General features: G+C 43.0%; 1 protein-coding gene across 2 annotated transcripts in view; it reads left to right on the top strand.

The window, feature by feature from the left end:
• The window catches only part of NDST4 (N-deacetylase and N-sulfotransferase 4), a 135,486-nt gene that overhangs the window by 57,802 nt on the left and 58,224 nt on the right, over positions 1 to 19,460 (top strand). For both annotated transcript variants that reach the window (XM_081021932.1, XM_081021931.1), the window contains 2 exons: positions 10,261 to 10,348; positions 17,653 to 17,807. In XM_081021932.1, coding sequence (XP_080878058.1) covers positions 10,261 to 10,348; positions 17,653 to 17,807 — 243 coding nt within the window. The remainder of the gene's footprint in view (positions 1 to 10,260; positions 10,349 to 17,652; positions 17,808 to 19,460) is intronic.

The raw sequence follows: 19,460 nt of genomic DNA on the forward strand, positions 1-19,460 counted from the left end.
GCATACGCCATCTTGATACAACCTGGTACTTAGAATGTGGTGTTACTATGATCTATATGGGTAGAGAACTCTGGTCTGCTTCACCTCACAAAGTCCTAAAGCCAACTCTGTTCTGAGAAAATGTTTGGCAGTTATGTAAATAATTCATGTTGCTTTTTTTTTTTTTTTTAAGGAAGCTGTTCAAAATTGGACATCATTATTGTGAAAATGTGATGCATTCTTCACAGTCAGTGGGTTGTATCCAACAAAGGAATCTCATTAGCGCAAGGACTTCTGTCTGTGTAATGGGAATTCTTTGTCTCTCCCTCTCCTGTTACAAATTAATGGTTCTTTTTGGATCTGTTTTTAGGGGGTTCTTTAGGAGAAAGAAACACAAGTAGACCCAGAGAGTTGCAACTCAGTAAAACACTTTTATTGTACACATCAAAATCACAGTCCCTAACACACACACACACACACACACACACACACACATTCTCAATCACACTCACCAATTCTACACCAATAGCTGTTCAGGCTATGGCAAGAGGACAGGTTGCAGCACTGGGAATCTGGCACACTTTTCCACTTTATATACTTTCAACCAAACATTCCGGCTCTGGTGAGTCACCGCCATCGGTTCCTCATCCAAGTTGTTTATCACGTAGTTCCTCACATCTTCATTAGTCAATCTTGATCAACACCCGCCCTTTGTTATAGGCCTGTTTGTACATCAAGTCTCATGAGCTCAGCACATCTTCCTCACTTCGCTTGCCAACCTTATCAGTCCCACAAGTCTTAATAAGACTCCATTTTAGAGTGGTGTTCTTCAGCCTAAAAACAGGCCTACATTCATTCCTCCATTCATACCATATATCTCTAATGAATATGATTGTTATTACATTCCCACCCAACACACCCTGAATCTGCTTCAGAGGGTTGGAGTGAAACCCCAGAACAGATTTAGGGGACATGTTGGCAGAGGAAGAGGAAGTGTCATGGTGCATGTGGAAGTTCTTCCGCAAACAGTGACTTTGTTGGATACTACCCAGTAATTTTGCAACATTGTAACTATCTGGCAAAGGACAAAGTAAAGGAAGACCTCCTATATTTGTTTAATTTGTACCTTGGACTTAACAGTGGTGGAAAGAACAAGCCTAGAGTCTATTACTTAAAGGTTTTGAGAATCCTGTTAGGTGAATCTAGTCCTCAGGAAGCACAACCTCTCATGACAACAGCAGGAAAATTGGAGATTTGAAGATGTCTTCACTCTTCTAGTCACTTCCCCTCTCTCTCTCATAACACATAGTGCAATAGAAATGAGGTGCTAAAAACACATATATCACTACAGGCCATGTACCTCCCACTGTGGCTGGTTCGTAAGCAGTAAATTTTGAGCATAGAATTAGGATTACTGAGTTCAAGCATTTGAGATAAATGCAACGGAGGATGAAGGGATTAAAAACAAACAAACCAAGGTTACCCAAATAAATAATTTGCAGGAATAATAAAGAATTGAGAGGAAAGGTCCGATTATATTTTAGTGGATCTGAAAACAAGTCTAGCGGGCCCAGTAAATGGCCTGAAGAATTTTCTTTCTTTCTTTTTAGCTTTCAAAAGTTAGATGTATAAAACATTAACTCATTTTCATCATTTTGATTTATTTTCAGATGTGGAAAACTAAGCAGATGGCAAACTAGGAAAAGCAGTGGGTTGTGTATTGTTAGAAAATGATTCCCCCCCTCTCTGACAATCTCATTTATATTTAGCGCACAAGTGGTTGTAATTCCTCCCAAAATAACGTTTTAATTATAAATAATGAATATTTCATAATGATTTAAATCAGTGTTTCCCCAGCTTTTGATTCCTGGAGCACAATGCTGCTGCTGCTGTTGTTTTCTGGAATAAAAATGGTTCCATAGTTATAATTATTTCAATTAAAAAGATACACATATTTGCTCAGTTGGCTCTCAAAACAATTGGCAAGTATCATATTTGCAGCTGCAGGGCAGCCCAATTAGTACTGCAGTCTGGGTCCGCATTTGCCCAGGGGGTTCCCACCGTGCTTTCTGAGGTAAAGGGTATAGCTGAGCCAAAATTTCCTAGACGATGAATTTCTGAGAAAAATTGTGACATTTTCCTTCTTTTACCTCCATCCCGGCTTTAAAAGGAAGGTTACTTTGCTGAATGTTCTCCAAAACTTCGCCATGCTTTTTGTGGCAGCTATCCCCCCACTGCCCTTCCCCCGGAAAGACTTTAAGTTATGGAGGATTCAAAATGGCATTCAAGCCAGTTGCTGTTACTACTTGGCCCTTAGGAAAAAAGAAGGGAGTTGTAATTCTACCACTGCTAATGGTGAGGGTCCACCCCTCTGAAAACTTATTGGATAATTTCTTCTCTCCCTGAAGAAACTGGGAGTTTCTTCAGTTTCTCCAACTAGAAATGTTTTGAGAGAACATTTTCACCTGGCTTTCCTTTGGGATTCTAGCACATTCTTACTCTCTCCTTCAGGATGCAAAGAGGGGAATTCAATGTTCTACAGCACCTCAAAAAAGTAACATGTATAAAACAGTAAATATTTATTTTATTTTATTTTACTTTACTTTACTTTATTTTATTTTATTTTATTTTATTATTTATCCCAAATATATTAATGTCCAGTTGGGGAGTCCCTATCTTAGAGCAGTTCCTCCTGCCGGTCCAGCTCTCCATTCATCATGGTGCTATCCAGCACTAAAAGAAAGGAGGTGGGGGATGCTAAGATAGTGAAGTTTATACAATTTGGCGTAATATTAATTTTTATTTTCCCTTAATAAATTTGTATGCCACGTTTCAAGGATGCATCTTCTCAAAATGCTCTTCAAACCAAGTGCCAAGCATACAGTAAAATATAATTTTATTGAGATGGCTCCAAAGGGCTTAGTTAAAATGGCACAGTGAGCATTAGGCATAAAGAACTCTAGAACCCACAATAGTCATTATCTAATGCATTGTGTCCACAGGAAAGGCAGGATGCAAAGAGAAGTATCCACACAAGGCATGACATTCAGAGTTTGTATCCTGGTCATTAAATGCTGGGTTTTAATTGTACCTCTTGCCTTTCACTGATGCTTTTATTTCTCTCCTTGAAAAGTTATTATTATTTTAATATTAACATTTCAATTTTTTCTTCTGCTGAAGGGTGTAACTGATTTCAAGGTTTTCTTTTCATGGTTTAATGAAGCCTCAATTAAGATAAGCTTACTAGGCTATGTCATCATTGATACAACTAGCTAAAGCTATTAAATCCCCAGCACCGCATTACAAGGCTTATTTTTACCTACCTTCAGCTTCCTAGTGTGGATTTCTGTTGTCATCTCTCCAAAGTGAAGTTATCCAACCCTGTATAAAAGGGATTTGATAATGGATGGGTTGTGAGACGTCTAACCGCACAATCGAAAGTGTTTCACTACTTCTCGAGGACACTGCAATGCCATTGACATGATTGAGCAGCAAGATTTGAGACCTAGCAGTATATCCTTCCAGATACACTGTAGTAACTGCTATTACTGCCAATAAGTGATGCCAAGTCTCAAGTAGGAAGAAAATAGTGCGCTAGAGTCTCAGGCCTGAGGTATGCCCTTTTCTTCCATTCATTTCAGCCATGTGAAATAGATGGTTATGTATTTCTGGATGAACCAGCAGTTTTTCTGTGTCCCAGAATTCCAATCTTCAATCATCCTGATTCTCCTTTACTAACCCAGAGTCTCTGGTTTGCTTAAAAGAAATGACCCTGTTACTGAAAATGAAGGAATATTACTGGGATCAGTGGGAGGGGCCAGACAATACTCCATTCCAGATATAGAATATCATTGCATCACTGTTTATAGTGACCATACTGGACGAAATAATGAAAACGTATTTTGAGTTACCTGTAGGAGTTTGCGCCCCAAAAGGTAGTTTGTTCTTCCCAGCCTCCATAAGTAATATTTAACTCTGGGTGTCTACAATTCTTAATTAGGAAAGGCTCCTACCTCATATATCTCACTTGTTTTCCTAGAAAAGTGGCAAACTTTTTCTCTTGGTCATTCATTTTTAAGATATTATCAGCAGCTTTATGCAAACAACTAAATAGGGTGTTGCAGTAGTAGCAATACCGATGGTCAATAACTCATGAGTAATTGGTGTATTTGTTTCCACGCTACACCATTCATCTCGCTCAGCAGAAATTGGTAACCTATAGAGGCATGGCTGCAGGCAGGTACCCTGAATTATGGGTAATTAGATTCCAGACAGTTTTCGGATTCTTAGAGGTACAAAAGAGCAGCACAAGGCGTTTTATTGGTACCAGTACTACTACTTCTAATGTGAAGAGCTGGGAGAAAATGTGGTTTTATTTTTTACTATGCTTCCAGTCTGTACATCATCTATTAATATTAAGGAAGAGGTCAATTAAGTACTGCTCTCTACTGAATAAAGACAGTTTTAGAAATATGACCATGTTAGGAAATGCATCTACAGTACAGCTAACATGGGAAAGAGCTGATAAAACTTCTTTTTATTTGTGCCACTCCACAGTTTTCAAAAAGCATGAAGAATACCATGATAGTCCAAAAATCTGAAGTTGTGGATTCTGGCACATATTTTAATTATATATTGGGGGGGGGGCTTTTAAAATGTTTTAAAGTAACTACCAAACTACTAAAGTGTACACCCTGTTCCCTAGAGCTGTTGTAGCATCTTACAAAAAATATTTAGACAATCTGTTCAATAAAAGAAAACACGTAGTCACAAAACAATATAAATATAATTAGAACTAGTACATGTAAAGCTCAGTTTTTGGAAGTGTTCAACCATCCAAGAACACAGACAAGGGCTTCCTATAAAGGAAAGTCTTGCTCTTGATTAGCTTCACAAATTATAAGAGTGAACAAGCCAGGTCCTCAGGTCTTGCTTCTGGGCTTCGCATAGGCTGACCACTGTGAGAACAGGATCATAGAATCATAGAATTGTAGAGTTGGAAGGGACTTGGGGATCATCAAACCCCTGTGATGCAGTAATATGCAGCCATCTCATTGGGGATCGAACCTGAAACCTTGGTGCTATCTATGAATTGTGCATTGCTTTGTAACGTTTTGTTGGGTCTCTGGACCATAATAAAGATTGATTTGATTTGGTGTTATCAGCAACATGTTCTAACCAACTGAGGATGCTGGACTAGATCAACCATTGACCTGATCCAGCAGGCTCTTTATGTGTTATTCTTCTTTGTTGTTATTTATTTAGAAAGTTTATACCCTGCATTTCAATTGTGTTACTCTCAAGGTGTCAGGAGAGGGGAAGCAAGCTCTCTGCAGCTGCTCTTTCACTGTCCAGTGGATGAGCCAGGTTGATCTCTCCTCTTTGCCATGATCTCCCAGAGGCTCCAGGTCCTCTGGAGTGTGGACTGGAAACAAACCCAGAGTGTGCTTCCCTTTGTTTTCAGCACAAGGGCACCAGCCTCTTATTTGAGTCTACCACATGCACCCTCTCAGTTGAGCTCAATAACATTGATCTCATGGGATGTGTGGCCAGTGGCTTAGGAAAGGGGGGGGAGGGAGCGCTCCGCCCCTGGCACCATCTCTGGCAGGGTGACAAGAGGGCACCTCACAGGGGTGCCATCGCGCTGCCTCAGCCGCATGCAAAGAATCCTCCGCTCGCAGCTACACCCTCTGCTGCCGCCTCTTCACCCCCACAGCAAGGACGGAGGGGCAGCAGCAGCCGGCGCAGCAGCGGCAAAGGCCACCCCTCCCCATTGCTCACCATCCCTGCCCACATCTGCTCTTGCTCTAACCGCCGCCGCCTCAGAGTCACCACCGCTGTCTCAGGTGGAGTGGGGTGGGGTGGGGGTGGCATGTGTGGGCGGAGAGAGGGAAAGAGAGAGTGACTTGCCCGGCTCTCCCTCTCTCGCACACCTGACGCCTGACTCTTCTGATGGAGCGGGGCAAAGGGCTGGGCGCGTGAGGCAGAGGGAGAGAGCAGAGCCCCGCAGATGTTTGCGCTGCCGTCAGCAAACCACCCGTACGAGCGGCAGCTGCAGCCGCGAGCAGATGATCCCGCCGCTGTACAGATGGCACGCACATGCGCCGTACGTAGAGCTGCCATGCATGCACCATACAGTTGGTTTACCTGCCCCGGGTACCATTCATGCTTCGTTCACCCCTGTGTGGTGCTAGCCAGCTGCCAATCACTGCCTTGAGTTTCATGATGGAAGAAAGGTGTAATATAAATGTACAGTGGTACCTCGGGTTAAGGACTTAATTCGTTCTGGAGGTCCGTTCTTAACCTGAAACTGTTCTTAACCTGAGATACCACTTTAGCTAATGGGGCCTCCCACTGCCTCCTTCGTGCGATTTCTGTTCTCATCCTGAAGTAAAGTTCTTAACCCGAGGTACTATTTCTGGGTTAGCGGAGTCTGTAAGCTGAAGCGTCTGTAACCCGAGGTACCACTGTACTCTGTCATTCAGTTTCCCCCCTTCTTGAGAGCTGCATTGTAGAACAGATTTTAAGGTTGTAATTGTAACTGAGCCATTAAACCTGGCTGCCCAGGTACACACACAGAAAGAGAGGCATGTGCAGACTAGCTCTAGTCTCCATGGCATTTCCATATCTCTCTGCATATCCTTACAACATAGACAAAATAAGTATTCAATTAGTCACATCCATGCATGTGATACTAAAATGGCTCAGGTTATTGATTAGACTTGCCTCCCTTTTCTGATAAGAAATATGAGATTAGGTGGGGGGGGGTTACTCAATTAATCCGGCATCTGTCTTCTCCACCTTTATAAACTATTCCTCATGCAAACAAGGGATCTGGCTTCAACAGAGGTATTGATCGAGGCAGACCTTTTGGGTTAGAAGCAAAGCCTCTTTAATTACTTTGGCTGACTTTTGTTTTTTACAACATCTCGGGACCCATAGCTCCCACATTTTAGTGTTGTTATCACTTAGCTTATATTTAGAGCTTTCCTGTGCCAGAGGAATCATTGCCGACCCAGTCTGGTTTTGCCTTTTCTTGGCACAGAAGTAAGGCAGAGAGAAAAAGGCTATTCCTCTGGTTTCTCTAAGGATTTGATAACCTCTTCACTCTCCTTAGCTAGAGGTGTTTTGACCTTTAATTAAAAGGCAAATTTGTTGTCTTCCATTCAGAAGACAGCAAATAATGATCTCATTAAAATGAGGTTAGTGTTTCAGGCCTTAGAGCAATAAGAGCTGAAGTCTCATTAGTAGCTAACAATCCAGAACACAGCACATAAATAAAGCTAATATGGCAGAGCAAAAAGCCTTGGTGCATTAAATTTGAGCAGAATCAAATGTTTACAGTCAATGATGTCTGGGGCATGAAGTTTTAATGTACTTAATAAAGGAAAGCAAATTGCTTCCTATTAGCCATGAAATGTTCCCGGAGAACTAGCGCCCACCCCTCCAAAAAAAGTTTATTATGCAAATGAAGGAGATAGTTGTAATTAACCAGGACATTTTGGGAAAATATCACTCCTGCCTTAATAAATGTGACAATTATGAAGAATAAAGACAAGGCAACTCAAACCTACAAAATGTAATTACACGGATGAATCTAAAATGCTGCTGAGTGGAGGCAAGATATAAATAAATAAAGAGACTTATCCTATGGACACTGAAGAGAGATTCATACTCCTACGAACAAAGGAGAGAAGCAATTAATATAATGAAACCAACAATTCCACAAAGAATCTGAGCGACTGAAGTGCTTCATTTGATTCCTTTGTTGAATACAGACTGCTAAACTAGGCATTCTGATGTGAGCCTTTCTGAATGCAAAGATTCCTGATTATACTTTCCTTGAGAAGCAATATTTATTTCACCAGATTTGAAAGACTCTGTTCTTTAAAAAATATATATATACAAAAAATCCTGAAACTATGTTGAGTTTCAATGAGAGGGAAATGGCTAAACACATGGATGGGTGGAGGAAGAGGCAGAAGTATCTAAAAACAAATATGATTTCATATTTGAAGTCTACGAGAAGCATAATTTTTATTATACTTCTCAGTCCATTCCCACTTACTTTAGGCTGGCTGCCAGCTTTGAACCTCAGCATTTTAAAACTCTATGGCAGTAGGAAAAGGGGGTTGTAGAGAATAGGAAACAGAAAAGGTGTGTTTTCCCTTTTCTTTCCTCCTGAAACATCTCTGGGGTGTTTTGATCTTACAGCATACATCCTTCCCAACCTAATTTACCTGCTCATGAAATATGCCTTCTCAGCTTGTTAGGTGCTTGAGCAAACCAATTCCATCTTCCCCTACTATTGCTCTTTCTAAAAATTAACACTCATTGCAACGTCCCAATATTTGCAGATTCTTGTCAGGCTCTTACGGTGGGTTGTGGCTGCTTGTTAAAACTTTTTTTTATTTTAGTTTATAAACTTGCACACTTTTACTTACCTAGGGACTCCACTTAAGTATGTAGACATGCCTCCCTTATGGGTACGTGTGCGTGTTTTGCTTCTAAACCACCCCAGCTTGCTGTTAGAAGTAATGACATCCCCAAACTTTAAATATTATAGTAGTACTGAGTATGCCTCTGGGATGTTGCTGCCATATGCTTCCTATCATACCAGTTTTAATCTGATTGTTTTCCCTGAATGCTGGCTACTGACTTCCAATACTTTTCTTTAAGAACAGATAAATAATGTATTAAGCACATATTACATCTAATTTCGAATAGATGGGGGGGCATTGTGAAGGGAGAGTTTAATACTAATATTTGCTGATCAGTGTGGTTTATTTATTTTATACAGAGGACAATGTAAGCATTCGCATCCACTAATTACATTCAGTTTTAGAATACAAATTCCGTAAACACATAAAAAAAAATTAACCACATTGATTCAGTTTAAATGTATACATTTTGCTCCTCCTATGGTTCAATAGACTGGCAAGCAACTAATTTAGGAACAGTGATTAACCTATGTAAAATATAATTGAATGGGATTCATAGAATCATAGAGCTGGAAGGGATCTGAGGGTGATCTAGTCCAACCGCCTGCAATGCAGGAAAATGCAGTTGTCCCAAATGGGGTTCAATCCCACAACCATTGTTTCTCAAACTTGGGTCTCTGGCTGTTCTTGGACTACAATTCCCATCATCCCTGACCACTGGGCCTGCTAGCTAAGGATGATGGGAGTTGTAGTCCAAAAACAGCCAGAGACCCAAGTTTGAGAAACACTGACCTAGAGCATTATCAGCACCATGCTCTAACCAACTGAGCTATCCAGTCTGACCAACTCTAATAAATCTAGCAACTGCTTACATCTCAGAGTACCTAAAACAGGAGTTGCCAACATTTTTAGGGCACATGAAGATTTTTGAGTGAGTGCTGTGAGTGCCACTTTCCTTTGGACACTGCAGCAGAGTTGATCTGAGCCTTGAAAAGTAGATAGAACTGAAAGAGAAAGTGAGGAAGACCGTCATCCTTCTAACTACCTCCTTCAGCTGTATGTACTTTTCAAGGGAAGAAAAGGTAACCACCCCAAACCACTTCACGGCCTCATGGCAGTAAGGGTGGGGGTGGTTGGTTCAGAGATTTGTGCATCTCAGGAGAAGACATCAAGGACACCATTGTATCCATAGGTGCCGTGCTGGCAACCCATGAACTATAAAATTAAAACATTAATAGCAAATTGACAACCTAAATCCAGTCCATCAGATAATTTTGAGGAAGGTCCCTTTGCACAAATGACCACTTCATTGAATAGGAGTTGGCAGGGGGAGTGTTGCAGACACAGGGAAACAAATCAGTTAATGTGCATTGGCAGAAGTTAACCCCGCTTCCTCTCTGGTGCATACAGCAAGTGCAAATGCAATTTGAAACACAGATGGAGAAAACACAGACCTCAATTCAAACAGTGAACCAGATCCAGATGTTCTGTCATCACCACATCACTAGGAGTTTCTGTAGTCACTGAACTTAGCCTGTGATCCTAAGCACACTTACTAGGGAGTAATTCCAGTTGACTAAAGTGGGATTTGCTTTTGGATAAACATGCAGCTGATTGCAATGCAAATTTATAAAATCTAACGATAAATTTTAAACTGTAATGTTAGTTTTCGTTAACATAAGTCTTACACCTGTTCCTAGGTTAGATTAGAGTTGGGAAGTGGAATTCACTGATATATGATCATATTTGCAAGGATTCTAAATGCTATAGCCCAAGAAACATCAGTTTTAAAAAAGAGGCTTTTTTTTTCTAAATGCGTGCTATTTCTTATTTGTTTCAGGCCTTACTAGAGACTCAAACTTTACTACGCACTCAGGTTGCAAATTTTACCTTCAACCTTGGATTTTCAGGAAAGTTTTACCACACAGGTAAGAAGGAATCATTTAGTTTCAGGTTAAGCAGGTGAAATACATTGAAACAATTTTGTCTTGGCATGCTCAGTAGCTGGTAACAGAATACTGAAATTATATTTCATTTTTAAAAAATAACGGTGTGAGAATTTCCCCCTCTAAATCTAATTTAACATTAGTTATGAGATTGGAATTTTGAATGATTCATCCTTTAAAAAATATCAGTGAAGAAATTGCCCTTCATCATCAGGAAAAATGGTTCACCAATATATATGTTTGCTGACTAAAGAACTTTGATCTTCTGGATCTGGCTTGGCATCAGCAGTCAGCATTTTGGGGTACCTACTGAGAGTCCATTCCCCAGCAATAGGGGCACTGACAAGAGTCCCCTGGAACTGCTCTCTCCCTTCTGCATCACAACTTGCTTGTTCACCTCCTCTCCCTCTGGTCCAAACAATGGTATTAGTGAGAGTTTAAAAGCAGGAAGTGCCAGTGCCCACTTCCTTGCTGGCTGTCTGCCTGGCAAGGAAGCCAGTGATAGCAATGATGAGGGGCAGTAACTGCAGCTGGTGAAATTGTTAGTGAGGAGGTGGTCCTAGTGAGGCAGTGAAGCCCATGGAGTTTCTTGCCCAAAGTTCCTCCAAAGCCTAGAGCTGTCACTATCAGGAATGGCTCTTCTGAATTGGTGAGCAGATTTCTAAAACATACTAAAATAAATGGTATATACAGTTTCTCTCTCTCTCTCTCTCTCTCTCTCTCTCTCTCTCTGTGTGTGTGTGTGTGAGAGAGAGAGAGAGAGAGAGAGAGAGAGAGAGAGAGAGAGAATATGAAAGCACTGTGGATCATTCTCCTAAACAGATAATCTCAGTTAAGGATTAAAAAAGAAGTAGACATAACTGCCAGGTATTTATGCCAACGCAAGGCAAGGCAAAGCTGGTGCCATCTTTGGCTTTCTTATCCTGTCAAGCAGAATAAGAGACAGAAAGTTGCAAAACCAAGTTCTCTGTCCACTTTTGACAGGAGTCGTATTTGTGTGATGCACATTCCGCCTTCGCTTCACACAGCTACGAACTGAGGTGACCAAAATACGTCCGTCGCCTAAGTGAGGAGGCACTGTGGGATTTATTTATTTTTTTAAGTGCACTGCCCTACCCAAGGGAGAAAAGATTTGGATTAAGGGGAATTTAAATTAAATGAAAAGAGGATTACTTCACCTTTCCAGTTCTAAGTAATTAATTGATTCTGCCCACCCGCCCACTGATTCTGCAGATTAGCGTTACCTGCTTCCAGTCTTCTTCTTGTATTTCCTATCTGCCCTCATTCGCTTATTTCACGCCTCTTACATGTTTAAACTTTACCTTCCCAATGTCATCCTCCTGTCTATATTTCTCCGTGAAGATACAGCTTTAAGGGTAAGCAGAGTTTTAGGGCAGTAAAATGCTCAGTGTTGTCCCCTTGAGTCTGCTACTGCTTCCTTGATGCAGGCTCCAACATTTTTCTTAGAAAACTGTTAAAACGGCACAAATAAAGATACAAAAGTATTGACCATGATCACACAAATGTGTGTATGGGCATTTATTTTATTTTTAATTTATTACATTTATACCTGGTGTACATGGTTCTCCCTCACCCCATTTGAATCTCACAATAGCCCTGTGAGGTTACATTATGGCCATTTCTACCACACGATACAGTGATGACCATCAGCTTAAATACCTTTAAAAGGGATTTGACCAATTAATGAAGGTGGCTGCCAATGGCATCTAGTTTAGTCTAAACGTATTGCCTCCAGTACCAGAAGGAGCCTACAGTTGCAATCGAAATTATTCAACCCCCATTGCAAATCAGGTTTATTATCAAAAATTTACAGACTTTCAGCTGTTTTACAATGAGCAAATCAAACAAAACCAGTTGAAGGAGCTTAACACAGTGGGTGCTTCAAGTGGTTCCCCCAAATTCAGCTGAAATTACAACTTAAACTGGCTTCTCCAGTCTCATTATTATTCAACCCCTTCATGACAAGCATCTTTAGCACATAGTAGAGAAGCCTTTTTCTACTATGACCTGCTGCAAACGACAGTTTACTTAAAACACTGGCCCTGCAGAATGCTGCACAGAAATGGTTTAGCTACATTGATGGTGCCATGTCTATACTCGCCTTACTCTATGTGCAAATAATTTTGCAGCCTCGGGCAAGTTTCTAAAAGCATACTGATGTCTATGGGGTGAATGCATATTGACAAAATCCTCTGGGAATTCAGGGTGGCCTATTTTCTGCAGTTTGGGATTATCTTGTGGATGAGCTCTCACTGCAAGATATTTTGTGTATGTGGCAGCCGAGTAAAGGTTTCGTTCTGAAGAGAACAACTTATGAGAGAGCGGGTTGGCATGCCACCTGAGAGAATATATGAAAGTAGCCAGTGGCAAATAATAAAACAAAGATTATTATCCAAGCTGTGAAAGCAATATGGGCTGCCCAGGGATTTGTACTTTTGCAGGTCTCCTTGTCAAGACTTCTGGCAGGTCGTCTTGTCTAGACTCTGCAAGGACATGTAATTGCTACTGTAGTGATGTCAACTCTAGAGCTGCGGATCCCCAGGGACAGTTGCTGCTGCTTTTCTTATTCTTATTTAAATTTGTATACTGCCCTTCATCCTCTCACCAGCCAAGGTGATGATGGGAGCTGTAGTCCAGAAACATCTGGAAAACCAATTCCTATCATCCCTGACAACTAGCTGTCCCAGCTAATGGGACTTCAAGATACGAAAGCTTGGAGTTCAGTGGCGCAGCATACTAAATACATACCAAATAACTAATAAACCTCTGGGCAGAAAGAAAAGCAACTATGGAAGTCATCCAGAGCATATGTCCAGTGCCAGTTCAGCTTTCTACCTGTTCTTCATCTACCTTTCTCTAAAATACAATTTATTCACATGCAAAGCTTGTTGACATCATCTCCAGCAAGCGGAAGGAGGTGGCTGAAGGCGGACATGTTCTCTTTTCTAAAATGTCTATCTCTCCCAGAACAGTCCCTGGTCAGTTCCTCAACTGTTGTTAAGGCCAGCTATAAAGAGCCACCAGCTAATTTCCCTAACAAAGAGAAGGTACTGGGCAATTTTACCAGGACTATTAATAAGACTCCAAGACTCTTATCAGGGATGTGTCAGGCAACCTACACCGACAGAGAACCTATTCAGGGAAATCTTAGATCAAAACTCACTGAGTTGGAAGGGATTCTGAGAGGCTGTCCAGCCCAACTCCCAGTCCCATAACAATACACAATAGAATAGGTTTTCTCCAATGGTGACTGTGCATTAGCAGAAAGCACTTATGGTTGCACAACACAGAGCACCTGTTTTTTACTGTCTCCTCTATCCACCAGATTGGGACGCGGGTGGCGCTGTGGGTAAAACCTCAGCACCTAGGACTTGCTGATCGTATGGTCGGCGGTTCGAATCCCCGCGGCGGGGTGAGCTCCCGTTGTTCGGTCCCAGCTCCTGCCCACCTAGCAGTTCGAAAGCACTCTTAAGTGCAAGTAGATAAATAGGTACCGCTTTATAGCGGGAAGGTAAACGGTGTTTCCGTGCGCTGCGCTGGTGCTGGCTCGCCAGAGCAGCTTCGTCACGCTGGCCACGTGACCCGGAAGTGTCTCCGGACAGCGCTGGCCCCCGGCCTCTTAAGTGAGATGGGCGCACAACCCTAGAGTCGGACACGACTGGCCCATACGGGCAGGGGTACCTTTACTATCCACCAAAGTCTTTGTGCCCCCTAAAAATTTGTTCCTGGAGCACTATGCAATATCACAAGGGGGGAAGCTACAGGTAAGGGGAACTGGCAAAAAATAAATAATGCATTGCCTTGCATGAGCGGAAGCACTTTCTGGCTCAAACCAAGTGAAGAAGAGCAAAGTTCAATTTGAGCCATGCTCACAGAATCACATCACTTAATCCTGGAAGGCGCTCGCCCCCCCCCCCCCAAAGTGCTGGGCTCTTCCCTGTAACATGATGAGCAATAGAAGACTCCTTTTAAGGATAGCTAAAGTTCCTCACAGCCTTGGAGTAATACTCAGGTTAAAGGGGTTCCTTCCAGGTCAAAGGGCATGATTTCCTGCAAAACCTGAACAAGCTGTAAGAAATTGAAGATGTCTAAGACTACTGACCATCCCTTAGAAGTGTCTCAGTCATCTCATAAATTGTTGCAGAATAGATAAATGCTTTGCAATCATCACTCTTTGGTTAAAGTAATATCCTTCCTACAAGAAGGAAGAGAATACAAGTTCTTCCCATCATTTATATCAGCATGAAACATTTCAAATGTGAGTGTACTTGGAGGAGTTGGTGAAGGAAGAGGTCACTTTACCAACCTCTCTAAGTACATCCACATTTGAAATGTTTCATGCCAATATAAACACTGGAAAGACCTTGTATTTCCAGTGCTGTTCACTTTCCTAATGAGAAAGATTTTGCCCCTACTGTTGCTGATTCTGACTTATTTTCTTTTTGTTCCTCCTGTCTGTCTTGAATGCCTTTTGGGAATTCACTGATAAAATTTGTATCACATACCGACTGTTAATGCTTTCTATTTCCCACTTGACTCAAACATTATCAATATTGAATTTGTGACTATTCCAAGACTGAGATGGTATGCATGTGCCTACAACTATGTATTCCCCAGCAGTTTAAAAGGCTCACTCAAAGACCATGAAGCAACTCAAGGAGTTGAGGCACGTCAGTGCCTTCCATTAAGAGACCTGCTGTGGTGCATATGCCAGGCGTCCTAGATCCAAAGCACATCCCACTTTAAAAGTTAGCATTGTTTTTTGTCACTTCAGCTTAGAGGCAGCATGTCAAAGTATTCTCCATGCAAAGATACACTTTATTGACTCATTATAAATAAAACATGGAGAGGTATTCTTTAATTACCGTAAATGTGGCTTGTTTACCCAAGGAGGCTTTTAATGTAAGATGCTCAACATGTTTTATTAGCACATTGAAACTGCTATGCCTTATTGACTTCTTCCTTAATGCACAATTCGCTTCTCCATCCCTAAAGTCGAGTTGACAGGGTTCCAGAAAGGAAGACAGAATTGTGAATCTGTCAGAAGGTTTATAATACTATCACAGTTATAAGACCTCCACATAGCTATTGCACACTGCTTTCCAATTCTGTATTTAGGGATACATAAGCATACTATCCCCAACAACAAAACATGCTCAGTCAGGGTCTTGAAGGAAGTGCTTTCCACCTCCTTTGTGTACCCCAAAGCCCTTGGGGGAGGGACAGCTGGGAGTGATATCTATAGGAATGAGGCCAGCAGGTTGTGAGCAGGAGGTCGTGCTTTCATTGATCTTGCTTATGTCCATTTGAAAATGAGTGAGTGCTCCTGTTTGAAAGCTCACAACATCCCATGCCAGCCAGCAGTGATGCATGGAGGATGGCCAAAGGCTGGAGTAGGTCATTGTCAAGATGTCCTGCTTGTGAACTTCTTAGAGGCATTATGTTAGCCACTGTGGGAAGTAGGATGCTAGACTAGATTGCTCTTTGGTCTGATCCAACCATGCACTTACATTCCCAGTTTCAGAACTGAACACAGACCTGGAGGACCACAGGCTTTTAGTACAATAAGAGGAACACATGCTGCCAGCACTACTGAACCTAGATAACAATATTTATGCCAGCATTGCAGTTTAAAAAGGAATTGCTTGGGTGATAAACCTGTGAAAGAAGCAGCTTTAATAGAGTTTAATTGTTGCTTCTGCACTGATGCATATCACCACTACTCAAAGAAACCATCACTCTCCAAGCTTCATGCGTTATCCATGAAAAATGTGAACTTTTGAACATTTTCTCTTGGTATTCTAGCCCTTAAAAGAGAAGAGACAGCATTCATCATGGCTGACATTTATAAAAACATTTCTATCCCACCTTTCTGTTGCAGCTAAAATTCCTTGAGTCGGCTTATATCATAGTTTAATCAATAAACACAACAAAAAGACAAGCAAAGATGCATGAACAGGAAGCCTAACTGACATACTAGAATAACAATGGGACAGTAGCCATAGAAAAATCCAGTATCAGCCAGCAATAACAACATCAGTAAGCATTTGTATAGTGCTTTCAGGTGTTCAAGGGCTACATAGGTATTGTTAGAATTCCGTCATGTGAAAGACAACAATCCCATGACTGGTATTACCTAGTTGTAATCCTTAAAGCAGCCCCAAAACCATAAATTAAGTTAGTGTTATTATCTCCCATATTGCAGGTGGGGAGACTGATTACTTTCCTGCCACTTTTCCTCAGGAAAAGCCGCTCTTTACCACTGAATTGGAGCAAACATCAAATGGGTTTTCCACGGAATGATATTTGTTCTAGTTCAGTGGTAAAGAGCAAGTTTGTGAGGGGGGAAACTGCTCAGAAAGCATGGGACAAGCTTGGATCCTTGCTTTCTAGGCACAGGACAAGCAAAGTCTGGAAGAGCCCTGAGGGAGTGGAGCTTGCCGAAGGCAACCCTGTGCGTTCAAAGCAGATGGAAGATTTGAACTAGAGACTTTCTGATTCCTAACCTCTGTGTGCCCATTGGGACTGGTGTAGCAGAAAGCATAGAGGCCAGCAGTAGGCGGAACCAGAGCCAATGGCAGGCAGAGCCACCTCATGATTGGCAGTAAACCACAGCAGGTGGATGCTGTCTGAGGGCAGACTCCAATTGGTGAAACAGTGCCCCATTCACCTAATGAACTGGCCTCCACTGCTGTCTGCTGGGGGGGGGATCGTCAGGGTGGAGACGAAATGGATTACATCCTAGGCTGTGCAACAAAGAAATCCCTTCATGCATTTCCACCAGCCGTAGTTATGATAATAGCAGGATGTCCAACTGATCTAACTGGATTTTGCATTGATTATGACAGCTCAGTCTTCAGCTATGCTGGTAGACTGTAACAATGCAAATCTTCAGGTTTTTATATTCGTGTCCAGTGTAAACAGTACATTGGTTCTTTTTTTAAAAAATTAGCTGTTCTGAGTTCAAAGCTCTTGGGATAATGATGTACTTATGGCATATGGATGTGCAACATCAGCGTACTATCACTACATACCTATGGGCCATGAATCCATACTGTGTTAATGTTTCCAGACACCCAGTTAATATGTGATGCTCAGTGCATGGAATCCTCCACAGGTAACCATTCTTCTTTGATGTTGCCTTTTATAAACATGATATGAACATTTATTAAAAATGAAGTTACATAAACTCCAGTATCAACCATCGTCAACCTGGAAAAAGCTGTTCATGTCCACACCAGAAGATAATATTATTCATTTTGTAGGAACCATTGAAGAAGATGAAGGTGATGATCTATTGTTGAGTTCTGTGGATGAGTTCTGGTGGTTTCCTCACATGTGGAGCCACATGCAACCTCATCTCTTCCACAACGAGTCATCCCTGGTAGAACAGATGATCCTCAACAAGGAATTTGCACTAGTGAGTAACCTCTACTTTTTCAAATATCTTTAAGAGCAGATCCACATTGCTTATTTTATAGTTATCATCCTTGAGGTAATGATAAGATCCATGATTTTAGTAGGTCTAAATCAAGGGTCCTCAAACTTTTTAGACAGGGGGCCACTTCACTGTCCCTCAGACACTGTTGAGGGCCAGACTATAGTTTGAAAAAAATATGAACGAATTGCTATGCACACTGCACATTTTTGTAGTGCACAAAAAACAGGAGAAATACAATATTTAAAAGCCACACCAAAGTTGGATAACTTTACCCTTGCCCCGCGGGGGGGGGGGTGGCATTAGCCAGATTTAGGGGCATTACTCTCCCTCCTTCAGTTCCCTCCTTCAGTTCCCAGATATGTGAGGTGGGCATACATTTGGTAAAAAGCCTATAGCCGGTAGCTTTGCCTGCTGAAACATCTGGGAGACACTCCCAGTGCCAGCAGACAGAACCGTGGTAGTTTGAAAACTTCCCTGCATGGTGTGAGGCAGCTTCCCACAGCTCAGCACCTGTTTTCCCAGCTGGGTGCCTCATTCTGCACAGGTGCCACTCACCTGGATTTTAAGGAGTGCCCTTCCAGAGGGTCACAGGACAGGTTGAAGGCCAGGGTAGCAGGGAGCAGCGCCCTCTTGTGCGGAAAGGTGTCCTCCTCCTCCTCAGCGGCGCCTGTCCTCAGTGAGGGAGAAGTACCGCCGGGGGTTGAGGGTTCAACATGGACACCCACGCCCCGTGGAAGAGGTCCAGGCTGTGCAGGCCGCTGGGTGTCACCCACAGGATCTCACTGTCCTCACCTCCCCACAAGGCGGCGTGGCCCCACTCCACCTTCACCAGCCACTCCCTGCCGTGTGTCTACGCAGATACCGGCAGCGGCAGCAGCCCCCCGCTCTGGTCCCAGCTTTCCCCACCACCACCACCGCTGCCCCTCAGTTCAGTCACAGCCAAGCGGATGCCAGTGCCCAGCAGCCCTTACAGGTTCACTAGGGCCTCCAGCATCAGCAGCCCCGAGTCTCCCCATGCCGCACCAGGACGCTGGAGCCCAAGGCGGCCGCAAGTCACGGAGCTTGCCTTGCCCCTGCTGACACTAGTAACACCCAGTCTAGCAACGACGCCATCCTCACGGGCCAGACCCACACATGCCTCCCCCCGCCAGGCCCAGCTGCCTCAGGAAGGCCCGGCCCAGCCACAGCTCTGGCCCCAAGGCCGCCTCGGCCTCCAGCAGTGCAGCGCACAGCAGCAGCAGTTGCTCCTCAGACCCCGCCAGGTGGACAGCCAGCACCAGAGGGCCTCCCACTGCGGCCACAATCGCCACCACGGCCTACTGCCCATCGGCCAGGGCCACCAGCAGCCCCATGGCCACGGGCAGGTCCTGCGGACAGGGTCTACCAGGCTGCGCAGCACCACCACCGCCATAGAGAGACATGGAAAGGCCCTCACAGCAGCGGGGAGAAAGCCTGGGAGGACCAGAGAGAGAGGCGCAGGAAGGATCGCCCCTTCAAGGGCACTTCCGGCCCAACTTTGGAAAATGCCCAGTCCGAAAGTAGACATGCAGATAACTAGAGATACGAGTGAGTAGAGTGGAACCACTGGCAGGGGTGGGCTCATGGGGGTGGGGCGGGTTTACGGCCCTGATG

The sequence above is a fragment of the Podarcis pityusensis genome, assembly GCF_964106645.2.
Source record: "Podarcis pityusensis genome assembly, chromosome: 9".
Classification (NCBI taxonomy): Eukaryota; Metazoa; Chordata; class Lepidosauria; order Squamata; family Lacertidae; genus Podarcis; species Podarcis pityusensis.